We start from the raw sequence: 23,797 nt of genomic DNA, 5'->3' as shown, positions 1-23,797 counted from the left end.
GGGATTATGTTCTGGTATCTCTAACTCATAACTTGATCATAAATCACAACTTCTCCGTCTGGTTTCTGCTCAGGGTCTGGTGCTGCTCGGCAACGAACACCTCTTCCGAGGTAAGCTGGTACTTGCCGGACTGGCGAGCCGAGACACCCTTCTGGAACATGACATCCATCTCGCCAAAGGTGCGGTCTTTGGTCTCGAACATGCGGAAGTAACCCCAGACCCAGGTAAGGGTAGCAAGGGCAGCCCAGAAGAATGCCTGTACGTCAAAGTCAGTTTTGCACAGATACGGCTTGAGATTGGTATTGTCACTTACAGTCTTTCCCTTCAGATTCCAGTCACCAGGTGCCAGCATCTTGGGTTGGATGAGGCCACCGCAGATGATGTTACCGACGTAGTAGGTGCTGCGAGCCAAGACGACAGTCTGGGTGCGTAGACGGGTAGAGCCGACCTCAGCGACAAGGGTGTAAACGATAGGACCGACGGACATGGAGTAGAAGCCGAGCCATACGACGCAAAGGATTGACTGTCCCCAGATGATGCCACCAGTCTGGTTCGGGGCAACAGACAAGAATCCGATGATCCATAGGCAGGCCACGAGAAGAGAGAAGCCGACAATCCAGATAGTACGACGACCAAACTTGTAGATGTAAAGCCAAGAGATGCAGGTGCCAAGGAAGGCGATGCCGGTACCTCCCAAGCTGATGGCGTACGAAGCGGAGGCGCTGATTCCAGTTTGCTGGAAGAAGAAGGAGCCGGAGTAGCAGAGGGCGCCGCCGTTGGTAATTTGAGACATGAATGCCATGCAAGCGATCTCGGTACGTCGGAGATTGGTTCCCTTGAAGCAGTCAAACAGAGAAGCGCCGGCTTGCTCCTCAATCTCGAGCTTGTTCGTGTGGACCATCATGGCCACAGTAGCATCAAGATCAACGTTGTGTTCAGGCTCTGAGAGGCGCGCTAGCGACCTCTTGGCCGCGTCGAGGTTGCCTTGACGAACGTGGTGCCAGGGAGACTCAGGGGCGAGCCAAGCGGCAATGATGAGGGGAATAGGCCAGACCCACTGTACGGCAAAGGGGATCTTGTAACTCCACTGACCCTTGACGTCGACGAGGCCCTTGAGGATACCGGCAGAAATGAACTGACCGATACACCAGCAAAGGTTGACGTAGGAAGTCAGGTATCCACGAATAGCAAGGGGCGTGACCTCGGCAGCGTACGCAGGACCAGTTGTGGCGAAGACACCCCAGGGAACGTTGCAGAGAACTTGACCAGCCAGTTGCATCTCGATGTTGTGGGCGAAGAAAACGACAAAGACGAAGGCGGCGAGCCAGACGAGAGAAAAGATGAGGACCTTGCGGTGACCGAACTTTGGGGTGAAGTATCCGTTCAAGATGGCGCCGACGATGTTTGCAACAGCTCCGATGGCGTTGAACTTTTGTTGCCAGGATGAAGAGATCTGGTAGCCGTTTTCCTCGTCGAGGTATTCGCCGTACTTTTCGCGGAATGCGGGATAACCGTAGAAGGAGCCGATCAAGGTGACGTCGTAACCCTCCATAATGACCGTGGTTGAGATGACTGGCGAGGAGGAGAAGCGTTAGACGATTACTTGTAAGCAAAAGGCCCGTTTTAGGAGGACAACTCACGGATGGACCAGAAGGCGGCGCGCTTGTAGGTCTTGAGACCTTGCCAAACACCGAAACTGTGTTCAATGTTGGTACCCTCGTGGGCCTCATTGTTGAGTCCCTTGTCGTCGAGGCTCACATCGTTGAGGTGGGTGATGTGAGATGGACCCTTTTCGACGTGAATAGGGTCTTGTGGCTGAGAAGCCGTCTTCTGGGTGATGTCGTTGGACATGGCTGCGAACGCTCTCGGGCTGCTTGAAGCTGTTGACGATGGGCAAGCTCCTGGAGCAGAGTCGTATCGAGAAGAGACAGGAGGACCAGGCACGGTGAGCTGGGGGTGGGCAGTTGGATTATTTTAAAGTTGCTTCGAGGCGAGATCAAGGTGGTACCAAACAGTCGGCTTCCTCTCGTCTCATGCCATGGTTGCAGTCTGCAGAATATGCATGGTACTGGGACGAGGATGGGATGGTTGGGTTGGCCTGGCCTGAGCCGACCCCGTGGAGAGGCAGTTTGTTTCCCCCAAGCTTGGCCTCTTTGGATGGCCCATTCCCCAATCAGACCGTGTTGGAGATCCTTCGTCGTGCCGGCCGGGGTAGGCTATACCGTTCACGCTCAAGCCATGCTCTCCTCATGGGACTGGATGTCTGGGCGGGCATGGCAAATGCTGGCCATGTGCGAGGTAGAACCCACATTCAAGTGGAAAGCCGATCGGGGCCTTGTGGTTAGCGGCGGGATTGACGGTCTTGGAAGATGTTGAGTGGGTGAAGGAAGCCATGGGGAAGAAAGTGCGGAGAGAGGCGAGGGGTTTGACAAGCTGTGAATGGTCGAAACATACAAGACGCCGGCGGGAGTAGCCAAGGGAAGCCACCCGGGGGCGGGGAGAGGTAGATTACTGATGGGCCATGGTCGATGTGGTGCCAAAAGGAGTCCGGGGTTCTCGTCCTCGAGGAGCCTTTCGTAACGAGTCTGGAGACAAGGGGGAGGACTCGTGACTGTTGGTGACTGACAAAAAGTCAAGATGGGGAGGCAGGATGGCGGCGCAGTAGGGACGACGGACCGTCGAATCTGGGGGGACTTCTGGTCAGTGGTCAGTCTGGGATCGAGGCATCAAGCAAAGAGGAAGCGTAAGAGACAAACTTGACTTCAAGAGGCTAGAAGGGAAATGTCGCCCGAGGCTTAGAGGAGGACAATTGGTGGAACTTTTCCTAAGGACGAAATTGGCGGTTGGGGATGGCGGCGGGTGGCCTGGGGGATCGGAAGAGTAAATGTGCCCAGCGCGTCCAAGAGAAGTCTAGTGTTGTTTGGCGAAGACTAGCGCGGCCTTAGCGAGGGTGAGGAGGGTCAGAGTGGGTCTTACGAGGAAGGAGATGTGGGGTAAGTCTGGGGATTTAGTGGCGTGATGGGCCGCACTGGATGCCCGGGGCCGCTGAGGAGTCGCTGGAGTTCGCTGTAGGGCAAACCGTCTAGGCCTTGATGGCCGGTCCAGTTAGCGAAGGGATGCGCTGAAGCACTTCCCCATCCAGACCCAGCCAAACCTCTTCTGCTGGGTTTCCCCAAGTTTTGCGCCCTTCATCTGCAATACCACCACCTCGCTTTCGTTTGTTGGTTTGTTGCCGTTGGAGCAGACATGTGCAGCTACTATGTACCCTAATGAGGAGAGACAGCTTCATTATTCTTGAATAAGGTCTTATTTGATGTGGAAGTCGGGAGGAGAAGCAGTCACGAAAAGAATGAGAATTCGAGGTGCAGAGCGAACGGTTCAATGTCTGGGTACGTATCCCTCTTCTCGTGCCGGGCTACGGGCTTAGGTAATTCCTTCCATGCTCCGGACCTACCCAGTACGTACTCATGGGTCATCCCCGGTTGCACCCGACAGTAACCACTGCAACCTCAGGAGAACAATCAACGAACGACCAGCAACAACATCCACTATCCATTGACCTACGTTTAACAGCCGACTTTGACCACGTTTTTCTCCCAAGTCATTTCGGTTCACTCCGGCCTGTCCGTAGCCTCCTGGCCCGTCATTGGGATTAGACACGGCATGAAAAGATACAATGGACGGAGACCTGCGAGAAGATTGATTGATGCTGACGTTTGACGCCTAGTACACGCCGTTCTTGGCTCTAGTTAGACATGTAGATGCCGATTCCGAAGAGACGACTGGCTACGCCCAACCAAGCGGTCTTGTCCTTTTCAAATGAAGGGGACGCTCCCTCCCACCATCCGATTCCCCCAGAAAGTAGACACCACCTTCATGCAGGCATCTGCCAGGTCGACAGGGAATGTGTCTTGACTTTCGGCTCTAAACCTCCCTATTGCCGTCGCCCCCAAGGGTCCCAACCAGTCACACTTTGCAATTGCTGCTGTGGAGTTCCGCGCGAATCAATTCCCTGTCTTCTCCAATTCTGCTCCTCCTTCTCGGCCTGCCTCGGCCGAGCCTTGACGTCCACTGGTCGCAACGGAGCCTCGTATGTACGGATACGTGCATTAAGGGTAGGTTAGTCCCACATTGTGAAGGGAGCACATTGTCCCATTTGGACTGCTAAACCTAAAAAGAACCCAACAACGTATCGTTCTGGATGTCTAGTCGCTATACTAGCCCTATGAACTATCTCCCTGTATCAGCGTGTAAGTAACTATGCATCTCCATCGTCTGTATCGGTAGCAACATGGGCAATCTGTTTTGGCACAATACCTGCAGGCGGAGCTCCGAGGAGAGCAGTACTCGCATGTCTGCATAGAGCACCTCAATTGAGACCACGGGGGCATGAGGACCACTAGAACCATGGAGCCAGGATTATAAGCCGCCGTTGAGCCTCAACTTCCACTGGTCTTCAACGGATTCTCATACAATACGTGCATTAGGGAAAAAAAACTTTTAACTAATAGAAAGAACTCATGATATTATGTGAAGTACTGAGTCTAAAAAGGACAGAGTAGAAATATGGCTTAGAGCTTTCTTCTATATAAATCACTTCATATATTCTCCCTCTTGACTACCCTCCCCTTCTAAGGAGGGCCTCTAATCTTAGATAGTACCTAACTTCTGGCCTAATGCTCGTCCTGCATAACAAAAAGCTCGGAATCTCCGTCGTCAACGTCGTCCTGAGAGGCGCCGACTGCACATAGGCCACAGGGGCAGCTGGTGTGATAGAGCAGTAAGCATAACATGAGTACCGCCGAGCCTCGACTTACACTGGCAGCAACGAATTCTCACACGAATACGTGCATTAGGGATAGGAAACTTCCAGACTATAAAAGAAACTCATTGTGCTGTGTGAACTACTGGATCCAGAGGAACAGGGGAAAGTGATGTTCAGGAGCTCTCGAGTATCTATTATACTTATGGATTAACCTCCCCGAAAAGGGGAGGGTTTAGAATCTAGAAAAGACATAATACGTCCTCCCTAGTGTTCTCCCTGCATCACAAAAAGCTCAGAATCTCTATCGTCGCGGTCATGATCCTTAGCGGCGGGGGCAGGGAACATCGGGGCAACTGGAGTGACAGAGCAGTAAGCCTAACATAAGTAAGTACCGCCGAGCCTTGACTTTCACTGGTAGCAGATTCTCACACGAATACGTGCATTAGGGAAAGCAAACCTCTAGACTATGAAAGAAAACTTATTACGGTATGTGAATTACTGGGTCGAAAAGGAACAAAGCAAGTGACGTTCTAGAGCTTTGAAATCTTCTTATTGCATTTTTAACTAACCCTCCCCTTGCGAGGAGGGCTTCTAATCTAAAAAAAGACACATCAAGTCCTCCCTAATACTCGTCCTGCATAACGAAAAGCTCGGGATCTCCATCGTCGCGGTCATAGTGAGCGGCGCCGGCGGCAGGGAACATCGGGGCGACAGGAGCCACAGGGTTGGGCACGAAGCCCGCAGGCGGAGCCCCAAGGAGAGCAGCAGGAGGCGCGGCGGCAGCAACACCGGCCGGAGCAGCGGTCAGGATGGCGGGCGGAGCGCGAGGACCCGCGCGGGTGCGAGTAACACACATCGGGTGAGGCCAGTGACTACCCGCATCACCCACGTAACAAGGGCAGTAGGCTCCGATGTCATTGATGAGCCAAGGGGCATTGCGCAGGACCCAGTTGACAGCCGGCTCGTCCTGCAAGCGAGGGGACCACTTGCAGTGGTTGCAAGTGGCGAACGTCTTGCAGACGAGCGGCTGTGCGTCTGGGTCCTGCCAGCGGGTATTCCAGGCAATATTGCCGTTTTTACGGCACTTTGAGCACGGTCTCGGGTCGGCGGCTCCAGGGAGGCTAGGCTGGGGAGCCTGAGCACCCATGATGGCATTGAGGATGTTAGGGGCAGGATTTCCGGCACCGACAGCGTTGGGAATCTGCTGCTGGTGAGGCTGACCAGCCATGTTGGCGTTGTTGTTGTTGTTGTTGTTGTTGTTGTTGTTAGCCGACATTGCGGCACCGATAGCGGTGTACACCTGCTGCTGGGCATGAAGAACCTGGCCGAAAGCCTGAGAATGGTGCTGGTGCTGAGGAGCCTGGGCAGCCACGATGGCGTTCTGGACATTGGGAGCAGGGTGCCCGGCACTGACAGGGCTGGGCATCTGGTAGGCTCGATGACTCTGGTCGAAGCCCTGGCCGTGGGTCTGAGCCGCCATGTGGTGGTGGTGGTGGTGGTGCTGCTGCTGCTGCTGCTGGGCGCTGGAATCATGGGCAATCCTGTGCAGGGTCAGCATCAACGTAACATGTCAATGTTGATGGATGGGTGCTTACGGGATCATGCCGGGGTGAGAGTTGGGGGCAGGCACATGGTGCTGCTGGGCCTGGTGCTGCTGAAGCTGCTGGATATCATCATCGTGAGCGTGCAGGTTGTTGTCATGACCAGGGCTGTCAGCAGCGGGGTCATCAGGAGCATTGTTCTCGGCCTGATGCTGCTGAATCTGCTGGGCGCCATAATCATAAGCGCTCATGTTGCCGTCAGAAGCGTTGGTACCAGAAGCCTGGCTCTTGGACTGCTGCTGCTGCTGCATGTTGCTTTCCATTGTATCTGGTCGCGCAGAAGATTAGTCTCGCAAGGCTTTGCGAAAAGAATATTAGAGGCAATCGTCCAGGGATGAAGACTCACTGGTTATGGTTCTGCTCGATGAACATGAAGCTGTAGCGACTATAGTACAGACGAAAGAGTTCAATCACTGATCGAAGTGACGATGTGAGGACTGCGGATGCTGATGTCGATAATTTTTCGACTAAGGTAGATGACGCTGTGGTCCGAGGATGAGGATAGCTGCTGGTAGCTACAACTGATGAAGATGGCGATGGTAACGGCTTGTCGATCGGGTGACGGTCCGCGTCAAAGGTGAGGACAGTGAGGCTAAATTAATCCGCGCGGTCAGTAATCCTGCTCTTCCACAATGATACATCTCTCTGAAAATAGAATAGAAGATAGAAATGAAAAACTTACGATGAAGAGGAGTGCTGGAGCTTCTTTCGATGATAATGCGCGATGGCGTACTTGATGTTTGACTGAATTCTGACCAAAATCGCGGCTGAGGAAAAGAAGAGCTCTCTGGAAGGTGGGTGATGCGACGAGAAAGAGAAAAAGGAAGGTAAACAAAAGAAAAGCCCTCGGCGACTAATCACAATGGTGGATAGTTCATGATTGTCGACTAAGCATGAGGAGTTGTCCTCAGGAATCATGATGCCTTCAAAGCCGCGGTTGAATGGAGTGACGGGAACCATGCAAGCCGCAGTAGACACAGCTGCTGGGAGCTGTGCAAGCCGCATGAGATAGGCAGGGCGGGAGCAACCCGGAGTTTGGTAGACTAGACGAACGGTAGAAGGCACCATATCCCAAGTCTTAGAAGGACATGAAAAGTTAAGACGGCTGGATTTATCCAAAGTTGCCGGAATGGGGTTGGGACGGCTGGGAGGATCACCGGTCAGGATGAAGAAGTTGAGACGATAAAATTGTAATCAATTGGACGAGTCACGAAGGGCAAGACACTGAATCCTCCAGACGAAAGGTCAAGAATACTAAGGTGTCTTGGTTCACAGATGAATATAAGATATCACATAGAACATGATGAGAACTGTTCACTGATTGACAAGGAGAATTGGCGTATGGGAGATGTCATTTGATGCGCTTAGTAGCTCAAGTTGCCCAGGCTCTTTGCTTTCCACGTGCCGTTGGCTTTTAGACTTCTTTCCGCAACTCACCTTGGCGTTTGTTTGGGCACCATCACCATTATCTTGGACAAGGGTGTGAAATGATTTGATAGTAAATTTGGAGTAGAAGGATAAGGTGGCTACAATGCCTGTGTGAAATCATTGTGCATAGAGGACTGATGATATTACTTTGCTTCAGATTCATGAGCAAAGAACTATAATGTTTTGAAGCTTTTAGAATAGCCTCTAGCTCAAGACCACAAGTTTTGTCTGGAACTCTGAAACCTAGAAAACAATTTACAATACGAGCCAACTAATGTCTATTTTCAACCCGAATATGGCAAAACTTTCAGGGGGCTCAAGTCGCGGCGGTCAATGGCAAATAAGTGATGCCAGAAATTTTCGAGGGAAGATGCATTCATGAAGAATTTACAAATGCTCGACTGCTTGGAAGTTAGAGGCCAATTGCGGGCCAAGAACAAAACTGTGTCTGAATTCTTTCACACGTACTTCACATGATGTCCATATCAAGTTAATAAGTCTCATGAATCATGATTTGGGGTCAATTGATGGACAATAATATGAATTGAATATTAGAGTAACAAATGCATCTACAAAAGCCCCTGGCTCGCACACTCTGTCTCAATATCAGACAGCGTGCGCTTGCCGACGGTGACGTTGGGTCACGGGGACTTCGAGCAATATCACCGACGTTTCAACCACGACGACGCTCTAATGATGTGCTCTTGTGGAGAGGCGAAAGACGTGGACCACCTGGTCTACTGTCGACTAACGCTGGCGAGGAGGCAACGGTGGCCGACCCTCCACTCTCGCAGTATGCCCGAGCCCATAGGTCCTATGGGATCTCTCGAGGCCTACTTCAAGAGATTAATCACCGACCCACGAGGCTTCGAGGCCTTTCTCCGCGTGACGGACTTCTTCCAGAAGATCTGTCTGCGGTAGCAGCATCCACACCTAGGTAGATGTGAGTGCGGACTACAAAGAACCTCCCGATTCCAAGGGACGATTTGGGAAAGAATGAAACTGGGGCACCAGCGGGAACCGGGGACAGACAGAACGCGTAGTGGCCACAAGGCATGATTTGGAGGACGATGTAAAGAGACGACGTACTGTAGAGTAGGTAGCCTTGGCTCACGGCCCTCCACGCCATATACCCTTCGGGAGGTCTGCGGTAAGGGCTCTAGCCCGGCCGCCACGGCGTTAAATACAACAACAACAACAACAACAACAACGACGGTGACGTTGTTGTTCTGGCCGTAGCTACGAACAAGACGGTCCTCGGCCGTGTAGACAGGCCACCCAATAGCATCCAGACCTGCGGTCGAGTCCTTCACAAAAGTGGCATACGCATCCATCATGACGTGACTGAGCTCATACTCGAATGCGGTGGAGTTACCGCGGAAGTCGGCATGCGTGCCAAAGATCATGGGAAGCTCGCTACCATGGTAGGCACCCATCCATGGGCGGGGCGAGGTGTTGTTGAATACGGCAGAGTAGTAGTAGCGGTAAGTGGTTCTTCCCGCAGCAAGACGCTCGCTGAGTTTTGTTGATTAGAATAAAGGAACTCGCGGTGGGCATTGCACAGGATACTCACTTGGTGGTCTTGGTGGCAGGGCACCAGAAGAACTGGTAGGACAAGGCGTCCGCGACGGCGGGGTCAGGGCCGTTCTCCGCATCGTAAGGGGCAAGGAAGAGGCCTTCTGCGGCGTTGAAGCCAATAATTGCGGGCTGTGAGTTGTCAGCAAATCACTCGTACTATAATTACCTCCTCAGGGTGAACTCACGAGGTCAGACAGCTCGCCAAGCGCAGCCTTCTCGGTGTAGTTGGCAAAGACAATCTTGTTGTCAATCTGAGGTGAGAAACCAATGGTAGGCGTGACCTCAGAGTCCTTGTAAGTGGCCACAAAGTTCTCAAGCTTCTCTGCAGGAATCTTGCGCATGCATGCCAACTCAGCTTCGGCAGTTGTCGAATTGCCGCATCCAAGCTGCTGCGCGACGAACGTGAAGTTGGAGTGAGTCTCGTCATGGTTCATCAGCTGATCCAGGTGCGCCGTGCCGGAGTCCATGATGAGGCCCCTGACGATGGGGTCCTCGGCGTACGCGAAGCTATAATAATCGACGGCGATAGAACCGGCGGAGTGGCCCCAGATAGTCATGCGCTCAGGATCACCGCCAAACTGTGCGATGTTATCGCGGATCCACTCAACGGCGAAGCGCTGGTCCATTAGGCCGAGGTTCTGCTCCTTGAGCGCAGCAGAGTTGGGGAAACCAAAGAGCTTCATGCGGTAGTTGAAGGTGACGAAGATGTGCGACTGCGAGCGCTGGATCCAGTTCTGAGGCATCTGGTAGGGAACGTCGGTGCCGCCCGTCTCGAAGCCGCCGCCGTAGAACCAAATGATGACCGGCAGTCCCTCTCCGGAAGCTTTCTGCTCGCCGGTGGCGGGAACGGCGCCGGCAGGGGCCCACACGCTAGCAGTGAGACAGTCCTCGTCCATACCGGCATCACCGATCATGAACTCGGGCACATCCACGCGCTGGATAGCCGGGTGGATGGAAATGTACTGCCAACATGACGGCGGCAGCGCTGTAGCGTTGAGGACGGTTCCATTGGCGAAAGGATTGCTTGACTGGGGAGCAACATAGGGCTGAGGGGGCTCCCAGCGCAAATCGTCGAGTGGCGGCGCGGCGTAGGGGATGCCAAGGAACTCGGCGACATTGGAGACATTGGGGGCGATCCGGCCCTGGACCGTCAGACCGTTGTCGAGTCGTACGCTGGGACCTGCGCTCGCGGAGGCGAGGAGGCCAGCAAAGGTGGCCACAAACTTCGCGTTGCACATCATGATGGAGGCGACTCTCTATGACTGAAGCGACAGACTGTAGTTGACGAGAGTGGCTTGGCATCTGTCCCTTTCGACATCAGGAGAGGCTCTAGAATTATATCACGGAAGTCCTCCGGAACTCGGGGGGCTTCTTCGCAATTTTTCGACATCCTAGCAATCCCGACTCCTAAATGACATCCTTCAATGGACCGATGCTCCACCAGCATCGCGACTCTGCGCTGCCCGAACGGGAAACAAGACGTTGCACGGTTCGCCTTTCATCGGAAATTGGTGGGCAGAACCCCACACTCTTCAACGTTGACATCGGCAGTTCTCCAGTTGAGAGACGGGCGTCATTGGTGAGATGGAGGGGTTAAACGTCTCTGTTATGGGTTTGCGAGTCAAATCCCTGCCGCGCCCTCCACCTGGACCTGTCGATCAGCAATCGGATGCTGCCAAACAACTCTTGTGCCCCTGAGAGCCCGCTTGAGGATCGGAGAAAACGGGGATTGGGGATAGTATTGAATCCACTGCAAACGTGGTCCGCAACTCGTCAGCAACTTGTCAGCGGAACTCGGATGAGTTGATAACTTGGTTAGGTCCGCAGCGATTTCGGGGGCTTCACCCGATTGTGAAGACATAAACCAGATCTTGGTAGGTCCGCAGCATCACTGAGAGCCACGATGCTAACAGCGCCTACTCAAGAAGGCTACATACAGTAAGACCAATTTGCAAGAGTTCCGAAGGTGCGAGTTGGTCAGGGTAAGCTTCTGAGTACAACAGAAATGCAACTTCCACCTCCATAGGCCAAGACCATGGCTTTGCTTCGCAAGGTAAGGTAAGGTGATTAGGACTTACCCGCACTTGCAATAAGTAAGGGGACGCACGTTCTTAGATTCAGGATTACAAGATAAGTCTGATGAAAGACTTAGTACTTCTTGACAGTAGGTGCAATTGATATTACGTTGTAATGACTGTTCAAAGTTATAATGAGAGCCATGAAAGTTATGCCATTCCGTCTCAAATCATGCCTTTTATTGCCCAAGGTGATTCAATATTCATGAACTTGCCCACTCGGTGTCAAATAGTGGTTCATGGAGCTGTTGAGTTTGTGACATCCGACACAGATTCGGCTGATCTCGTTCCAAGCTCATCGTTTAGCACGGATAGCCAGAGCTGCACTGGGTGGCGGTGCAGCAAGTTTGCTTTCCGTTCTTGCAAGCGGTGCACCAGTAGGCGCGAGCCTCCAACTGTTCACCTCTGAAGGTCAAAGCAGGAGCCTCGGCTTCGGCAATTGGGGTGGCCGAGACAAAAGCAGCTGCCAGAGCAGTGAGGACGAATGCGGTGAACTTCATTGTGGTTGAGATTATTCGAGAAGTTGGATGTGCGAAGGTATGTGCTGGCCTCGTTAGTCTTGCCCTCGAGAGATGCTGGAGACTGGTTTAAGAGGCTTCGATACTCACAGACTGAAGTTGGACAAGGTGATTAGAAGGAGGATTGGATTGCTTGTTAGATACGAGAGATAGAAATAGTCGAAGCGTGGGAAAGGCGAACATTTTATAGGTTTTTGCTCGCCGGATTTAATTGTGCTTTATGCCCCTTGGCCTCCTGAATTACATTTCATCTGCCATGGGTATCTAGGCTTTCTTCCTTCGACGTCAATGAAAACCAGGCGCGCCAACCACGCTGTTTTTTTTTTCAATCCGATCCCAATTTCGCTCTTGAATTTCCGCGAATGGCATACGATTTCTTGGCTTCTTGAGGATCAAAAAGTTGCTCGCGGCTATGCGTTTGAATCCTTCTTAGACCTTGGAAAGTCCCAAGATCACCGACTGACAAGCGACAATAGACTTCGCGCCACAACAGATGCAGGATTCTAATACCACCTACTTAGTCGCCCTTGTCAAATTCCCCGCATACGGCTCAGTCTGACAACTACTTGTATAGGTTAGGAGAAAGGATCGGTCATCTTGATTTGTGCGCTTCCTCAAACAGAAGCCTAGAACACGAGTGTTCGTATGCAGCTACCAATAAGCGATGATCCTTCGACATAGATATGTCCAAGTCAAGTTAGAGTGAGGAGCTTGACGACCCGCTCCAGTGCCTACTAAGTAAGTAGAAGTCGGATAATTCGGCACGCCGCACTACTCGGGCACGGATAGTTCAGAGGCATTCCCCATGGGGAACTCGACGTAAGCGATGTTGCAATTGTTGGCAATGACTCGGTCTTGATCCTTCAAAGCTCCTTCATGACTGCGGTTTGCTTTGAGCCCAAATATTCCAGGCTAAGATAGTCATTGACGGGAAACTTACCTAGAATCCGGGGTTTCGCTCTCATTATGGTGCTTTGCCTCCACATCACCCTATCAAACAAGAAATTTTACCTGTAACCCAGTCCGAAGGAAGCTTTCTAGCCTGTTTATGAGTAAGTATACCCACATGGAGTCGCAAAGGTTACGATACGCTGTCGAGGCGATAATCGCCTCCCGGTTCTGGTAAGATATTACTGAGTACTTTGTCCCACGTTATGAGCTAGATCTTTTTTCCTGTCTGAGGCCTGTCTCTAGGAGGAACAAAGTAATGGGGAATTCGCCCTTCGTTGCAACGGGAAGCGGGGTGTGCTTCGACGCTTCCTCCGGCGTATCTAGCCCCGGTTCCGACACTTCGCGTCGATATTCGAAAGAAGCCCTCGCTCAATCCAGCACGTAATAATCTCAAAGGTACGTTATGTGACACAGATACAGCTTTGCTACTGCATGTTTGGCTTTGATGGAATATGTCACGCAGTACGAAGACCCGAACGTCGATACCAACCAGCTTGTTTCTGCTTCAGACGCCTTTCTTAAATGATCCCAATCGTGTTCACTTTCACACGCAATTTGAGAAAGAATGGTATAAGTATTCATGGGAATTCCCAACGATAGAAACTAACGTTTGGTACCTAATCTTCTACATGGATTAAAAGCCAAAACGTTTCAAGAAAGCTCTAGCCGCTCCTGTTTTCTTTGGCTTGCCGGATTCTTCTACAGACACAATTGGTCCAGGGACGGAAGCTTCAGGGAGAGCTCTATTACTCTCTTCCTCGATACGAGAGTCTGGTTTGGGCACAGGTCTCGGTTTCCTCGGCCCCATGACTACCGAAACCTGGGCCCTTTCAACATCCGAGAATGCAAGTCTGTCCAATTCCACTTCCGTAAAGGTGGACTTGACGATGACCAGCCACCGGGCCGAGTCTTCGCTGCGTTCCACCCTCGTATCTGGAAGTCCCAGGCACTGTTTTGCTCTAAGCGCTGCATCTGAATTTGGGACAGTAAGATGTTGTTCCGTTACTCCATCAGTAGAAGTCGGCGATTGGATTTCTTGTACTAGGAGGCCGTCAACGGTGATCTGCCAGACCGTCCGACCTCCCATCAACTTCTCCGCTGCCTTTGCTGTGACACCTTTGTGTCCAGTAAGAAATCTGACTTGAGATTCGCAGTGTCTTTCTGAATCGTAGCTGAGGAGGAATTTTCCGCCTTTGCCGGGCGACTTATGGCTCTCGAACACTACGTTGACTGGTGACCATCTTGATTCGAGAAATCCCATTCTTCTTCGGCCTGGGTGAGAATTAGCTTTGAAAAGCTTTAGTTGTTCATCACATCTGCAGTCATTCACAGCTTTCAACCAACCTACTAGGACAAGTTGCGATGCGGATGATTTCGGTTCAGGCTTCAAGTGTCATGTAACAAAGTACCCTCTGGGAATCATCAAACCTTGACGGTTGTTTGATAACTTAGGTAGAGATGATGTCCTGGAAGAACGAGAGGGACCCGCGGAAAATCACATCAGACCCTTAGCTTTCAAGGCAGCGGAGCATGTACAATTGAGGTGCTTCAGCTGTTGCAGCACATGACAATCTATGGATGAGGCGACAACTTCATGAGCTGCGGCTGAGGATTGAGGAACGTGGCAAAAGCAAAACGCCACACTAAGATTCAGCTTGACTTGATAGTGGGCGATCCTCGCGTTGGAGGTTTCGAACCGTCGTTGCCGGTCTCTGTTAGCTTTTGAACCCATGTGCCTATCAGAGGCACGGGATACTCCCTTTTTTCTACTAGAACGCGTTCCATCTAGTACTCATCAACACAAAAATCACCCTATCCTGAGCTTCATGTTCAACCAGGATCGTTTTTAATGTTATGCTCGAGGCACGTCGTATCACATTGCAATGACACCAATGCATGCCTAGCACCGGAATGCAAACCAAGCTTCTGGATGGCTTGCCATGGCATTTGCTGCCCTCATAGTGTATGGAGTAGGTTATTTATTATAATCATTGAAGGAAGCACCTTAGGCACGCGGGTGGGATGATCAGAGGGCTGGATTCAACACTACGGTATTTGGTCCACGCCATGGCGTTTTGTGGCGCTGTACCAATACCGTTGCCACAACGAAGATCCTAAGTACGGGCATCTCAGCTTCAGGAGCTAAAGCACACATCCATTGCGAGCGACATTCGCTTAAACCACAAGGGATCCTCAAACCTTGACCCAAACTTACACGAGGGCAAGGGCGGGTTTTGTGGCAATGTGGAAGTAAACAAGCACTTTCCTAAAGGCTGAGACTATAGCGTAGCTTGCTAGTACTTTCATCGTTTGGAGCATCCCCTTTTAAGTTGTTCGTTGTCGTCACATCAAGTTCCTGCAAGCTCAACTCTACCTTTGGAAGGCTTCATGCAATCCCTACATGTAGCCTTCAGGTTCCAGGAGGGATTCTTTGCCAAAACAGCACAGCGGTCTAGCAGGCTTCCCCCAGAGTCGAGCGATGATGCAGCCACCGATAGCCGAGGGCAATGCGCCAATTACGCGAAACGAAGAGGCCAAAAAGGTCCAAGACGCAATCAACACTCTCTTGAAAGCCGCGCAAGCAACACATGAGCCGTCTGAGAAGATACCCGATAGCCCAAGTGATGCTTCGCGATTCACCAGAGACGACATGGATGAGACCGAGCTTAACAGCGAATTTGCATGGGACATTGCTACCAAACTCCACGCGAAGAATTTTGTAAGGCTGGTGTCTAGGAAACCGCCGGTCCTGCACACCATTTACCGTCTTCTCAACAAATTGCAAATGGGTGATTGGGGGTACCGCGTCAATATTGCAGAGATGCAGCGCATGCATCTGCGAGCTCTGCAAGTCGGCCTCGTTGATAAGGCAGTCGAGATGCAAGTCCGGGGTAATGCAATGGAGCCAGAAGCCATTGCAAAAGATGGCAAACTCCTAGCAGGTCTGCTTAGAGAATACAGTGAGCAATCTAAAGAAAGCGCTCCGTCCATCCCGCGTTCAGCCTTCACCAGATCAGGGGCGCAGGCTTCGGTACATTACTAACAGTTAGAAGCTCAAGCTGTACAAGACTATGAGTACATGACAAAAGTCTCTCAGCAACCATTCGACTTTTTCGTCGCGTCGAGTGAACGCTACCAAGATAGCTACGTTCTCGACAAGGTGATGCGGAAGAACAGAGTAGGAGCTAGAGACTTCGCCGATCCGCCGCGAATGACGTACGAGTCCATGAAGTTCCATGCTCTGCCGACTGGGCCGTGGGGCAATGAAGAGAACCCGGAGCCTCTTGGCGGGACAAGGAACGCATCGGCCAAGGCAGTGCTTCGTCGCAACTTTTGGTGGAAGATTATGGGCGCAGTGGTTGGAGGGGCTTTCCTTGTCGGCCCTATGTGGCTGCTAGTACTTCAACGAGACTTGTATCTTAACCTCGGAGTTGCTACGGCGTTCACTTTTGCTTTCGGATTTCTCATTGTTGGGTGTGTTGATCAACTGGATCAAGTCTTCGCGTCTACTCTTGCATATGCTGCGGTCTTGATGGTGTTCGTTGGAGTCATGTTTGACAAGCAGTTTCCTGAAGGAGCATGAGCAAGGATTTCGATGGATCTTTGATGGCCGAAAGATACCATTGCTCAGAATTTCTAAAGCAGTCGAGAATGTCTGGTGTCATGGCAAGACCTCCAGGGGGGTACGAACCACTGAATCGTGCCCCGAAGCAGGACACACTTGTAATGAATACACGGTAAGATGGCCAGCGGTCCCCGGGAAATCCGTTGTCTCAAAGCATCTGGTAGTATTCTCGGCTCGATTGCATACTGGTGAACTTTTGCATATCAATGAATCGGGGATGATCAGCAAGTCAAGACACTGGGTGAGCCCCACGGAAGTGGACCAACCGAGGACTGATCAGGTTTTCACGAAGAGACCTTGGATTGTTTCTTGCCTTCATAAGTCGCTGCAACACATTCCTCCCAGTTGTCACACACTTCAGAGCATCTCCTCACGCTGATGGAATGTGTGAATGCATTATTTTCCTTCCAAGCGTGAATATTACCACTTGAGTTATCTTGTCATTCGGCGTTCACATTGAAGTCAGTTTTACCCCTGACTGCATTTTGTTCTGTAGACAGTATGGCACACCGTGAGTCTTGTGGAGCTTGGTGCAAAGTACGAACCCAAACAAGCAGTGATCTCATACTGGCGATCCCGGAACGATAGTTTCCAAATCCTCTGCCGCCTGCGTCGATGAGGGCTACTTATTCAATAGGTAGGTGATAGAATAAAATGGTCAATAGAAAGGTTGGTATTCTGTCAGAGTCAAGGCACGTAAACAGCCGCTCGGTTCGAAGAGCTCAGGGTCTCTTTAGGCGATTTGCTTCATAGTACCTCTGAGCAGCGTTCGGATAACTCGACGGATAAGAGGCCAAATGACCAACAGATAGAAATGGGAAACGTCTGGACGATTACACGAGCAAGGTAGCAGGAAAAGTGCCGTGTCTTTAGGAGCGGACTAGAGAAAGAAATCAGGCCAGTTATTGACGAAGAACAGGATTCTGGTGTCGATTCCTTGCTCGGGTATCCCCACGGATGCCAGGATCCTGAGGCTGCTTCAATCGACGAATCAAGTTATCTGAATTCAAACGGCCCTTGATCTTCTGAGAAGAAGAGACAGGGCTTACCGAGTTTTGTAACACTGTGTTCAGGGTGCTTCCTTCCATGATGTGCAGTGATCTGCCGCAATCCCTGATTGGGCAGTTAAGCTGTTGCTCGGATTGCTGATGCCTAAGAACATCGAAGATCAAGGCCAGCCAACATTGGTTTGTAGCGAAAGAACAAACGGGTCACAACAATACGATTGAATCCGTGGCTTCGCGTGATTCATGCTGGTATACCATCGGTGTTTCGGCAAGGAGAGTCTTTGGCCCATTCATTCAAGGCAGTACTCCGTAATCATTGAGATATTCCCAAAGGTCTAGGTATACATTTTTTATGACTGGGCTCTTGCAGGGGATTCGGGTTGATGGAATTCGAAAACAAGGCCAAAATACGATATGAAGTTGGGTCAAATGTTACGTAGCCCAAGTGTCCTGTAGGAGACAACCTGGTCTTTGTTGAGTCTTTCTTGTTCTCAAAATGGCTCTTCACCAGAACATGGATATGGCTATGACGTATACAGCGCTCTCATCCAAAATGCCTACTTCTCAGCCACAGGACCTGCTCCACCCCCAGTCATACATACGACTACGCGTAGGCGTGATAGATGCCTCCGATGAATGCCTTTCGGTGTCGCAAGCTAATACAATGGATTGAGCCAATGGTGAAATAGAATATTCATCAAAAGTAACGAAAGTCCCCTGAACATGTTTCCGTAACTGGGCCATATGTCTCACACCGCACTTGTCTTCTCTTCAGCCAACTCCGGCCAAAGTGGCTTGCGTTGGTGGCTCAGCCCGCTTATTTTCTTTGTGGGACACTTGTCAGCATTAACTCCGGCACCGCGACTAGGTAGGCATAGTTGGCAACTTGTCATGGGCGTCACCAGATTCGAGATGCTCTTTCACAGAGGACATTCTGCTCCGGTCTAGACGCGTCTAATGTCAGGCGCTTTGTGAGCGTCCTGTCGTACAAGGTCACCACAATTGAAGTGCGCATAGGTAGTCTCTCATGACTTTGGATGTGAATGGTGAGGCGGGACGGCGCTGGCTCCGTTGGCCCGTGAGCGAGCCGTCGTCCAGGGGTTCAATAAACCTGCAGCAGATTGTGAGGAGATCCGATCTAGCCGGGACCCTGCCGGACAAGCGTCGGAGCTGTTCTCCCTACTGCGCGGCGGCCTCCAGGAGGAAATGGTCCGTTGTCCAACGATTTGTCCTGACCACGAACAGCAGATGGAGAAACATCACCACTCACAGCTGATGTTGGCTCCATGGCTTTTTCAGCTTCTTCTTCAGCTACTTGAGTGTCGGTGCTGTGATGATCATTCATTACTAAGATCCAGATCCCGAGGTACGGGTACGCCCGACAGACTGGATACAATGTACTCCGTATGGTTGTGCTCAATAGAAAAGTGGTGACGTGAGCATGACGATGACATCGTGGCCGTCACATGGCCCCTTGCTCATCAACAACAGTAAATTGTCAATAACCCCCGCTTGTTCTTCGAGAGCTGTCAGGCATTGACTGACGTGGTTGTCGTGGCTCCGCAAGGAAGTGAGCAAAGTCGCGCTCTCCGGGCTGCTGTTCTGAACTGGCTGGACTTTAGTATGACAATTAGCATTGGCCAGTGTGGCTTCGCCATCCTTCATATGCCCGGGGAAAGAGGGGTCCAAGGCACCAGAATCGAAAATAGGGAACACTGATTGGATACATGGGACGAATACAGCCACAATTAAGGTATTACGGCGATCATTCCAACGGTTTAAGGACTCAAGGGCCCAAGGGGGGCATAGCAATGGACCCTGACAGTAATTGCCGGACGCTTGACAGGCCCGATTCCAGGGCGAAGACGCGGAAAAGAGAGACAAGAGGGCGGGAACGCAAACGACGACCAGACCTGAAGGAGGGGGAACGGCGCAGACGGCCTGGTTTTTCCCCCTTCGCCTGAGGGTCCCCGCGTGACACTAGACAGGGAACATGCATGCGGTTATTGGGCGCTGCTCACCACCCCATCCTTTCCAGCGCCGGATCAGGTTTTTCTGAGGTCCCTGGAGACTAGAAAGTTGGACAAGGTTTCAATCTGGCAGTGGAGTGATCATTGAAAGGGTGAGGCCGGGGCGGGCTTGGGTCTCAAGTCAAGTGGTACACACACGGCCAGTCCGCAGCCACGGGGTTTTGCGGGAAAAGGAGATCTGCATTTATAAATACCTTATCCAGGGACACATTCTCATCGCGATTTAACTTGAGTCGTACGCAGCCCTTAAACGGTTTAAACTTGCAGAATAAACTTCCAAAGATGTCTTCGCAAATCCCCCGTCCCGCTTCGACTACCACGAACTCGTCTACCTCGACTTCTTCTACCTCGACGACCCGACAGTTTTCGGGCAGCATGGACGCTTACACCCTCTCCATGTACGAACATACGCAGCGCCTTATGGCCGCGGCGCAGATCCCGTACACCAGCCCCCTCAGCATCACGTCTCCCGGAGAGCGAACGGCCTCCGGAACCGGCTCCGTGGTTGTGAGGAACGGCGTCCCACAGCTTCAGTCCGGCAGCCTTCCTGCTTTCGGTTCGAGCTGAGCGGTCACGCATACAAATGTTGAGAGCTGGAAAGACGCTAGACACAGCGATTCCGCTTGTATGAGCCGAGGTAAGCGACAATTCTAGGATGGCCTCCGAAAACGCCGCAACCAAAGCCTCCATGTTCATCGTCACTAACTCTCTGTGCGCTAGACACTGAAGATGCGGATTTCCTTGTTCTTTGGTCGGTTCTAGTCGAAGCCGAAGCAATTGACGAAGCCACGATCACACCACGGTCCCTTCCCGAACGCGTTACGAAGATCATCTGCTCCTCGCAATACCCTTAATGCGGCGATTTCTCTTTACTTCAGTTCCTATCATGAAGTTCAGCCCGATCGACCCGGACATCGATTCTGCGACACCGCCTATCCTCGCTGCAGCGTTCATCCTCCACAAGTTGTTAGGCCTCCACTCACTCAGACCTGGACCCGAACCAGAGCCAGTTGCTCTCATCAACGGCGGGAAGTTCAACTGTGGTCGCAACGCTCCTGCTCTTGGCATCGCTACAATTTGGGTGAGGCTTTCGTGCCTAAAGCTGTCATCCCATGCGGGGTAGTTGTTGCGCACGATGAGGAAAGCCCGGTCGATCCTTGGTGGAAACTTCATGTTTTCTCTTACAGCGTGATAATGTCTAATGTGTGCCTAGGCATAGGCCGCTATTTCACACGCTATTTTTCTTTGGTTCGGAACATTGCGAGGCTATTATGATGGAGTTTTGCTCTTTACGAAAGGAGGAAGCAGTCTGACGCAAACGTAACTAGACAGGGCTTTGCCTGATCGTCTATGATACCCCCTATGGAACTCAATGAGCATACTTGTTTTCTCTCTGAAATCCTGAAGCAAACTTCCCTTGCTAATGATATCAAACTTGCGTGTCGCTGATGACAAGCCATTAAGATAGGCTCCACCTATCACCAGCACCGATCTTCCAGCCGGTCCGCTTCATAGTCCTAGACATGTCTCGCACTGTTGGTGTTCTGTCCGCACTGCATAATACTCCCTTGGCCAAAAGCCTCACGAACCTGATGGACGACGGCAAGCTCAATGGAACCTGAGTGATGATACCTGGCTCTCTTCTCTATCATACCTATACATCGGCCTGTCATAACGAAGTGTCCTGATTCTTCGTCGTGGCTTGACTCCTCTGGAGCAGGCTTGCCATCATGGCAGAAACTTCGAGGCCTGTCGGCGATACGGCCCTTGTTCCTCGAAGCTTCGGCAGACAACCAGATGACAGCTCCAAAATTTTATTCATCAGGTAGCTGCCTCGGCCCTTTGGTGTAGTCCTCGTGTGTTATCCTTTGATCTTCTATTTACGGGCTGTAATCTCGACTGATGCCAGCCTTCCGCTTTTCATTCTTTTGAGTCATCAGTGTTTGAACTCCATGGAAGCCTTCTGTCCTTGGCGCCCTTTTCGAATCGTCTCTCATGCCCCAAGTCTTTTGATATACCTCTTGATAGCCATTCGACGATTTCATCCTTCTCTCTTTCAGATGCCAACTTTGTGGGACGATATCTCTATGGAATGGGCGATGGGCAAACGGATGAAGCTCATCTCGGCATGTCGATTCACCTGGTTATTCGTTTCGTCCTACGATGAGACTATGCTTAGGCAGCCACAAGGGACGAGAGGCGTGGTGCCAACTGCCCGGCCGGATGAAAACCACACCCAGTGAATCAAGTGCTGTCCCAGGTGAAAAGAAGGATCCGAACAGCTGGAGGACCTTTGATCTCCCCTACGAGCGGAAATTTCTTGGTTGTCAAAAGCTCGTCGTTTCTTCCACCTTCTGCCAGCCATCTCAAGAACCTTCTCTACTCGTCCAACATTCTGTCGGCAACCTGAAGTACAACGTATCAGAGCAGTATCATCGGAGCCTTCAGGATGAGCTACCGTCCAGTAAGTGAGGTACATGTCAAGTGATGACTTTAGGCTAAAGTTCCTCGATACAGATCCCAGACCTGTTCACCATCGTTGACGGTCGACTTCATCATATAACGCTACACTGGCAGTTTGATCTAGCCAGGAGGTCGGGTGACCAAATCTGTTATTGGGATGAAATCAACGGGCAGCTTCTCCTCTACGGTCTAACCCGAGAGTTCCCCTACGAGCCTGCGGTCGCCCGCGGTCCGGTTGAAATCTTCATCGAAATCACCAACCGCCCAGCCGTCCTCCCGCCCGGCTTCTGGGCCACTGAAAAGGTCCTCATTGGCCCTTCTTGGGGTCTGCCGGGCTGGGTACCCTGGCTTCCGACAGAAGACCCTCTGTTCCTGAGCACCGAGAGATCTCTTGGGGGACGTCCTGGGACAGTCGGCGACCTGCGCTGGTGCGGTACTTGCGGCAAGTGGCTCTTGGCCCCTTACTTCTTCGACCACGTTGGTGCCCGCGCGAATTCGCGCACATGCAACCGGTGTATCATGCGCCGAGACCTTCGTAGCCAGGCGTACAATTCGAGAGACGCCTGGCTTGTGGCGAAGAAGCCGACAATGATGTGGCTCCGCTCTGGCGAAGCGGGTTACGACCACTAGCCCGGGTCCGGAGCCCCCGGCCGGGTATAGGGGAGAGTATACCGGTATGAGGCCGAGGGGCAGGACGGCGGGAGGATCTGTAAGTCATCTCATTCCTGTCTCCTTCCATCCCTTGCGTCATCCACCTGGTGTGCTTCTTTGGTCGAGTTGGTAAGCCAGATGGTGTTCAACATCGCAACTCGGGACGAAAGCAGACGGATCTGGACCATAGAGGGTGGATTGAACGACGTCACGCGAGATCTGAACTGCCATATCGAATCTTCCGATATCACTGCGCGGGGGAGAGTCCTAGCCATCCCTGAAGCTTTTGAGGGACGAGGTGAGACGAAAGAGTTGCTGTCGCTGGACGGCCTCAACTCCAGACTGAGGGGACCAGGGGCTTCCCTGGCTGCCTGGGTTCGTTCGTCTGGGCTTGCCGGCTGCCGCAGATGCTTTGAAACTGGCTTCTTCCCTCATTTCAGGTTTTATCAGAGTTCAAGAGGCTGACTTTCGATCAAGCAGGTATCCTTCCACGGTACAGATCGAGAGATAACCGATGAAAAGCCAAAAAAAAAACATCAAACGAAATAAACCTACATAAAAAAGGGGGAAAGGGAAGAAGAGAGGTAGGCCAAAGTTCATCCTTCTATCCTGCCTCACCACTACCTACCAGAGGGCAGCTCGCCCATCCTCTCACCTTCACGAATCACACAAATTTTATGAGCCCTATCAACGTTGGGCATCAGCAGGAAACACGCCGTCCCTTTCTCAGCTCATTTTCCCCTGGTCTTTTGGCTTGATTATGAATTTCTGCCCCTCAATCGACAGTGGAGATTTTGGGAGAAACAAAGTCGAGACATGCAGGAACCGTTGCTCACCTGTTGGCGCTAGAATTAAGCGAGGCCCGAAACAGTGCAGAAGGGGGGCATTACGTCAGCAGCCGAAGATGCTGCGATGGCTGCAATTGGTCGGGGAAGAAGGCGCCGGGAACGTCGTTCCTCGTGCCGGGAAATTGGGCAAATCGACCATCCTTGTCGATCCCAAGAATTCACCCCCCTGGTCATTATTGTCTGTTCTCTTGCAGATTTCCGATTCATCACTCTCGCCTGACAAGGCCCCAGGTCCAGAGGGTCCATCCAATGTCCGT

General features: G+C 51.8%; 6 protein-coding genes across 6 annotated transcripts; 2 read left to right on the top strand and 4 right to left on the bottom strand.

Annotated features, from left to right (window-relative positions):
* Nucleotides 1-43: 43 nt before the first annotated feature.
* Nucleotides 44-1,851, bottom strand: BDZ83DRAFT_586033 (alpha glucoside transporter; the record flags this gene model as incomplete). The annotated part of the gene is made up of 3 exons (XM_060505907.1): nucleotides 44-256; nucleotides 314-1,572; nucleotides 1,641-1,851. The coding sequence occupies 3 exons, from the start codon at nucleotides 1,849-1,851 to the stop codon at nucleotides 44-46; spliced, it is 1,683 nt and encodes a 560-aa protein (XP_060361171.1).
* Nucleotides 1,852-5,387: 3,536 nt separating this feature from the next.
* Nucleotides 5,388-6,245, bottom strand: BDZ83DRAFT_755495 (uncharacterized protein; the record flags this gene model as incomplete). The annotated part of the gene is made up of 1 exon (XM_060514622.1): nucleotides 5,388-6,245. One exon carries the CDS (start codon nucleotides 6,243-6,245, stop codon nucleotides 5,388-5,390), a length of 858 nt encoding a protein of 285 aa, XP_060361170.1.
* Nucleotides 6,246-8,363: 2,118 nt separating this feature from the next.
* BDZ83DRAFT_586054 (carboxylesterase) lies at nucleotides 8,364-10,613 on the bottom strand (the record flags this gene model as incomplete). Its single annotated transcript, XM_060505909.1, has 4 exons — nucleotides 8,364-8,414; nucleotides 9,000-9,309; nucleotides 9,368-9,501; nucleotides 9,558-10,613. 4 exons carry the CDS (start codon nucleotides 10,611-10,613, stop codon nucleotides 8,364-8,366), a joined length of 1,551 nt encoding a protein of 516 aa, XP_060361169.1.
* A 2,918-nt stretch (nucleotides 10,614-13,531) lies between these two features.
* On the bottom strand, nucleotides 13,532-14,576 carry BDZ83DRAFT_633002 (uncharacterized protein). Its single transcript, XM_060509007.1, has one exon. It carries the CDS (start codon nucleotides 14,175-14,177, stop codon nucleotides 13,551-13,553), a length of 627 nt encoding a protein of 208 aa, XP_060361168.1. The 5' UTR covers nucleotides 14,178-14,576; the 3' UTR covers nucleotides 13,532-13,550.
* Nucleotides 14,577-15,077: 501 nt separating this feature from the next.
* Nucleotides 15,078-16,757, top strand: BDZ83DRAFT_795335 (uncharacterized protein). Its single transcript, XM_060515838.1, has 2 exons — nucleotides 15,078-15,876; nucleotides 15,970-16,757. Exons 1-2 carry the CDS (start codon nucleotides 15,396-15,398, stop codon nucleotides 16,497-16,499), a joined length of 1,011 nt encoding a protein of 336 aa, XP_060361167.1. The 5' UTR covers nucleotides 15,078-15,395; the 3' UTR covers nucleotides 16,500-16,757.
* Nucleotides 16,758-20,464: 3,707 nt separating this feature from the next.
* Nucleotides 20,465-22,671, top strand: BDZ83DRAFT_755491 (uncharacterized protein; the record flags this gene model as incomplete). Its single annotated transcript, XM_060514621.1, has 2 exons — nucleotides 20,465-20,659; nucleotides 22,096-22,671. 2 exons carry the CDS (start codon nucleotides 20,465-20,467, stop codon nucleotides 22,669-22,671), a joined length of 771 nt encoding a protein of 256 aa, XP_060361166.1.
* Between the last annotated feature and the right edge of the window lie 1,126 nt (nucleotides 22,672-23,797).

The sequence above is a fragment of the Colletotrichum acutatum genome (assembly GCF_030867785.1).
Source record: "Colletotrichum acutatum strain CBS 112980 chromosome Unknown BDZ83scaffold_102, whole genome shotgun sequence".
Taxonomy (NCBI): domain Eukaryota; kingdom Fungi; phylum Ascomycota; class Sordariomycetes; order Glomerellales; family Glomerellaceae; genus Colletotrichum; species Colletotrichum acutatum.
Note: the sequence above shows the minus strand (reverse complement) of the source record. Positions and strands in the feature narration are given on the sequence as shown.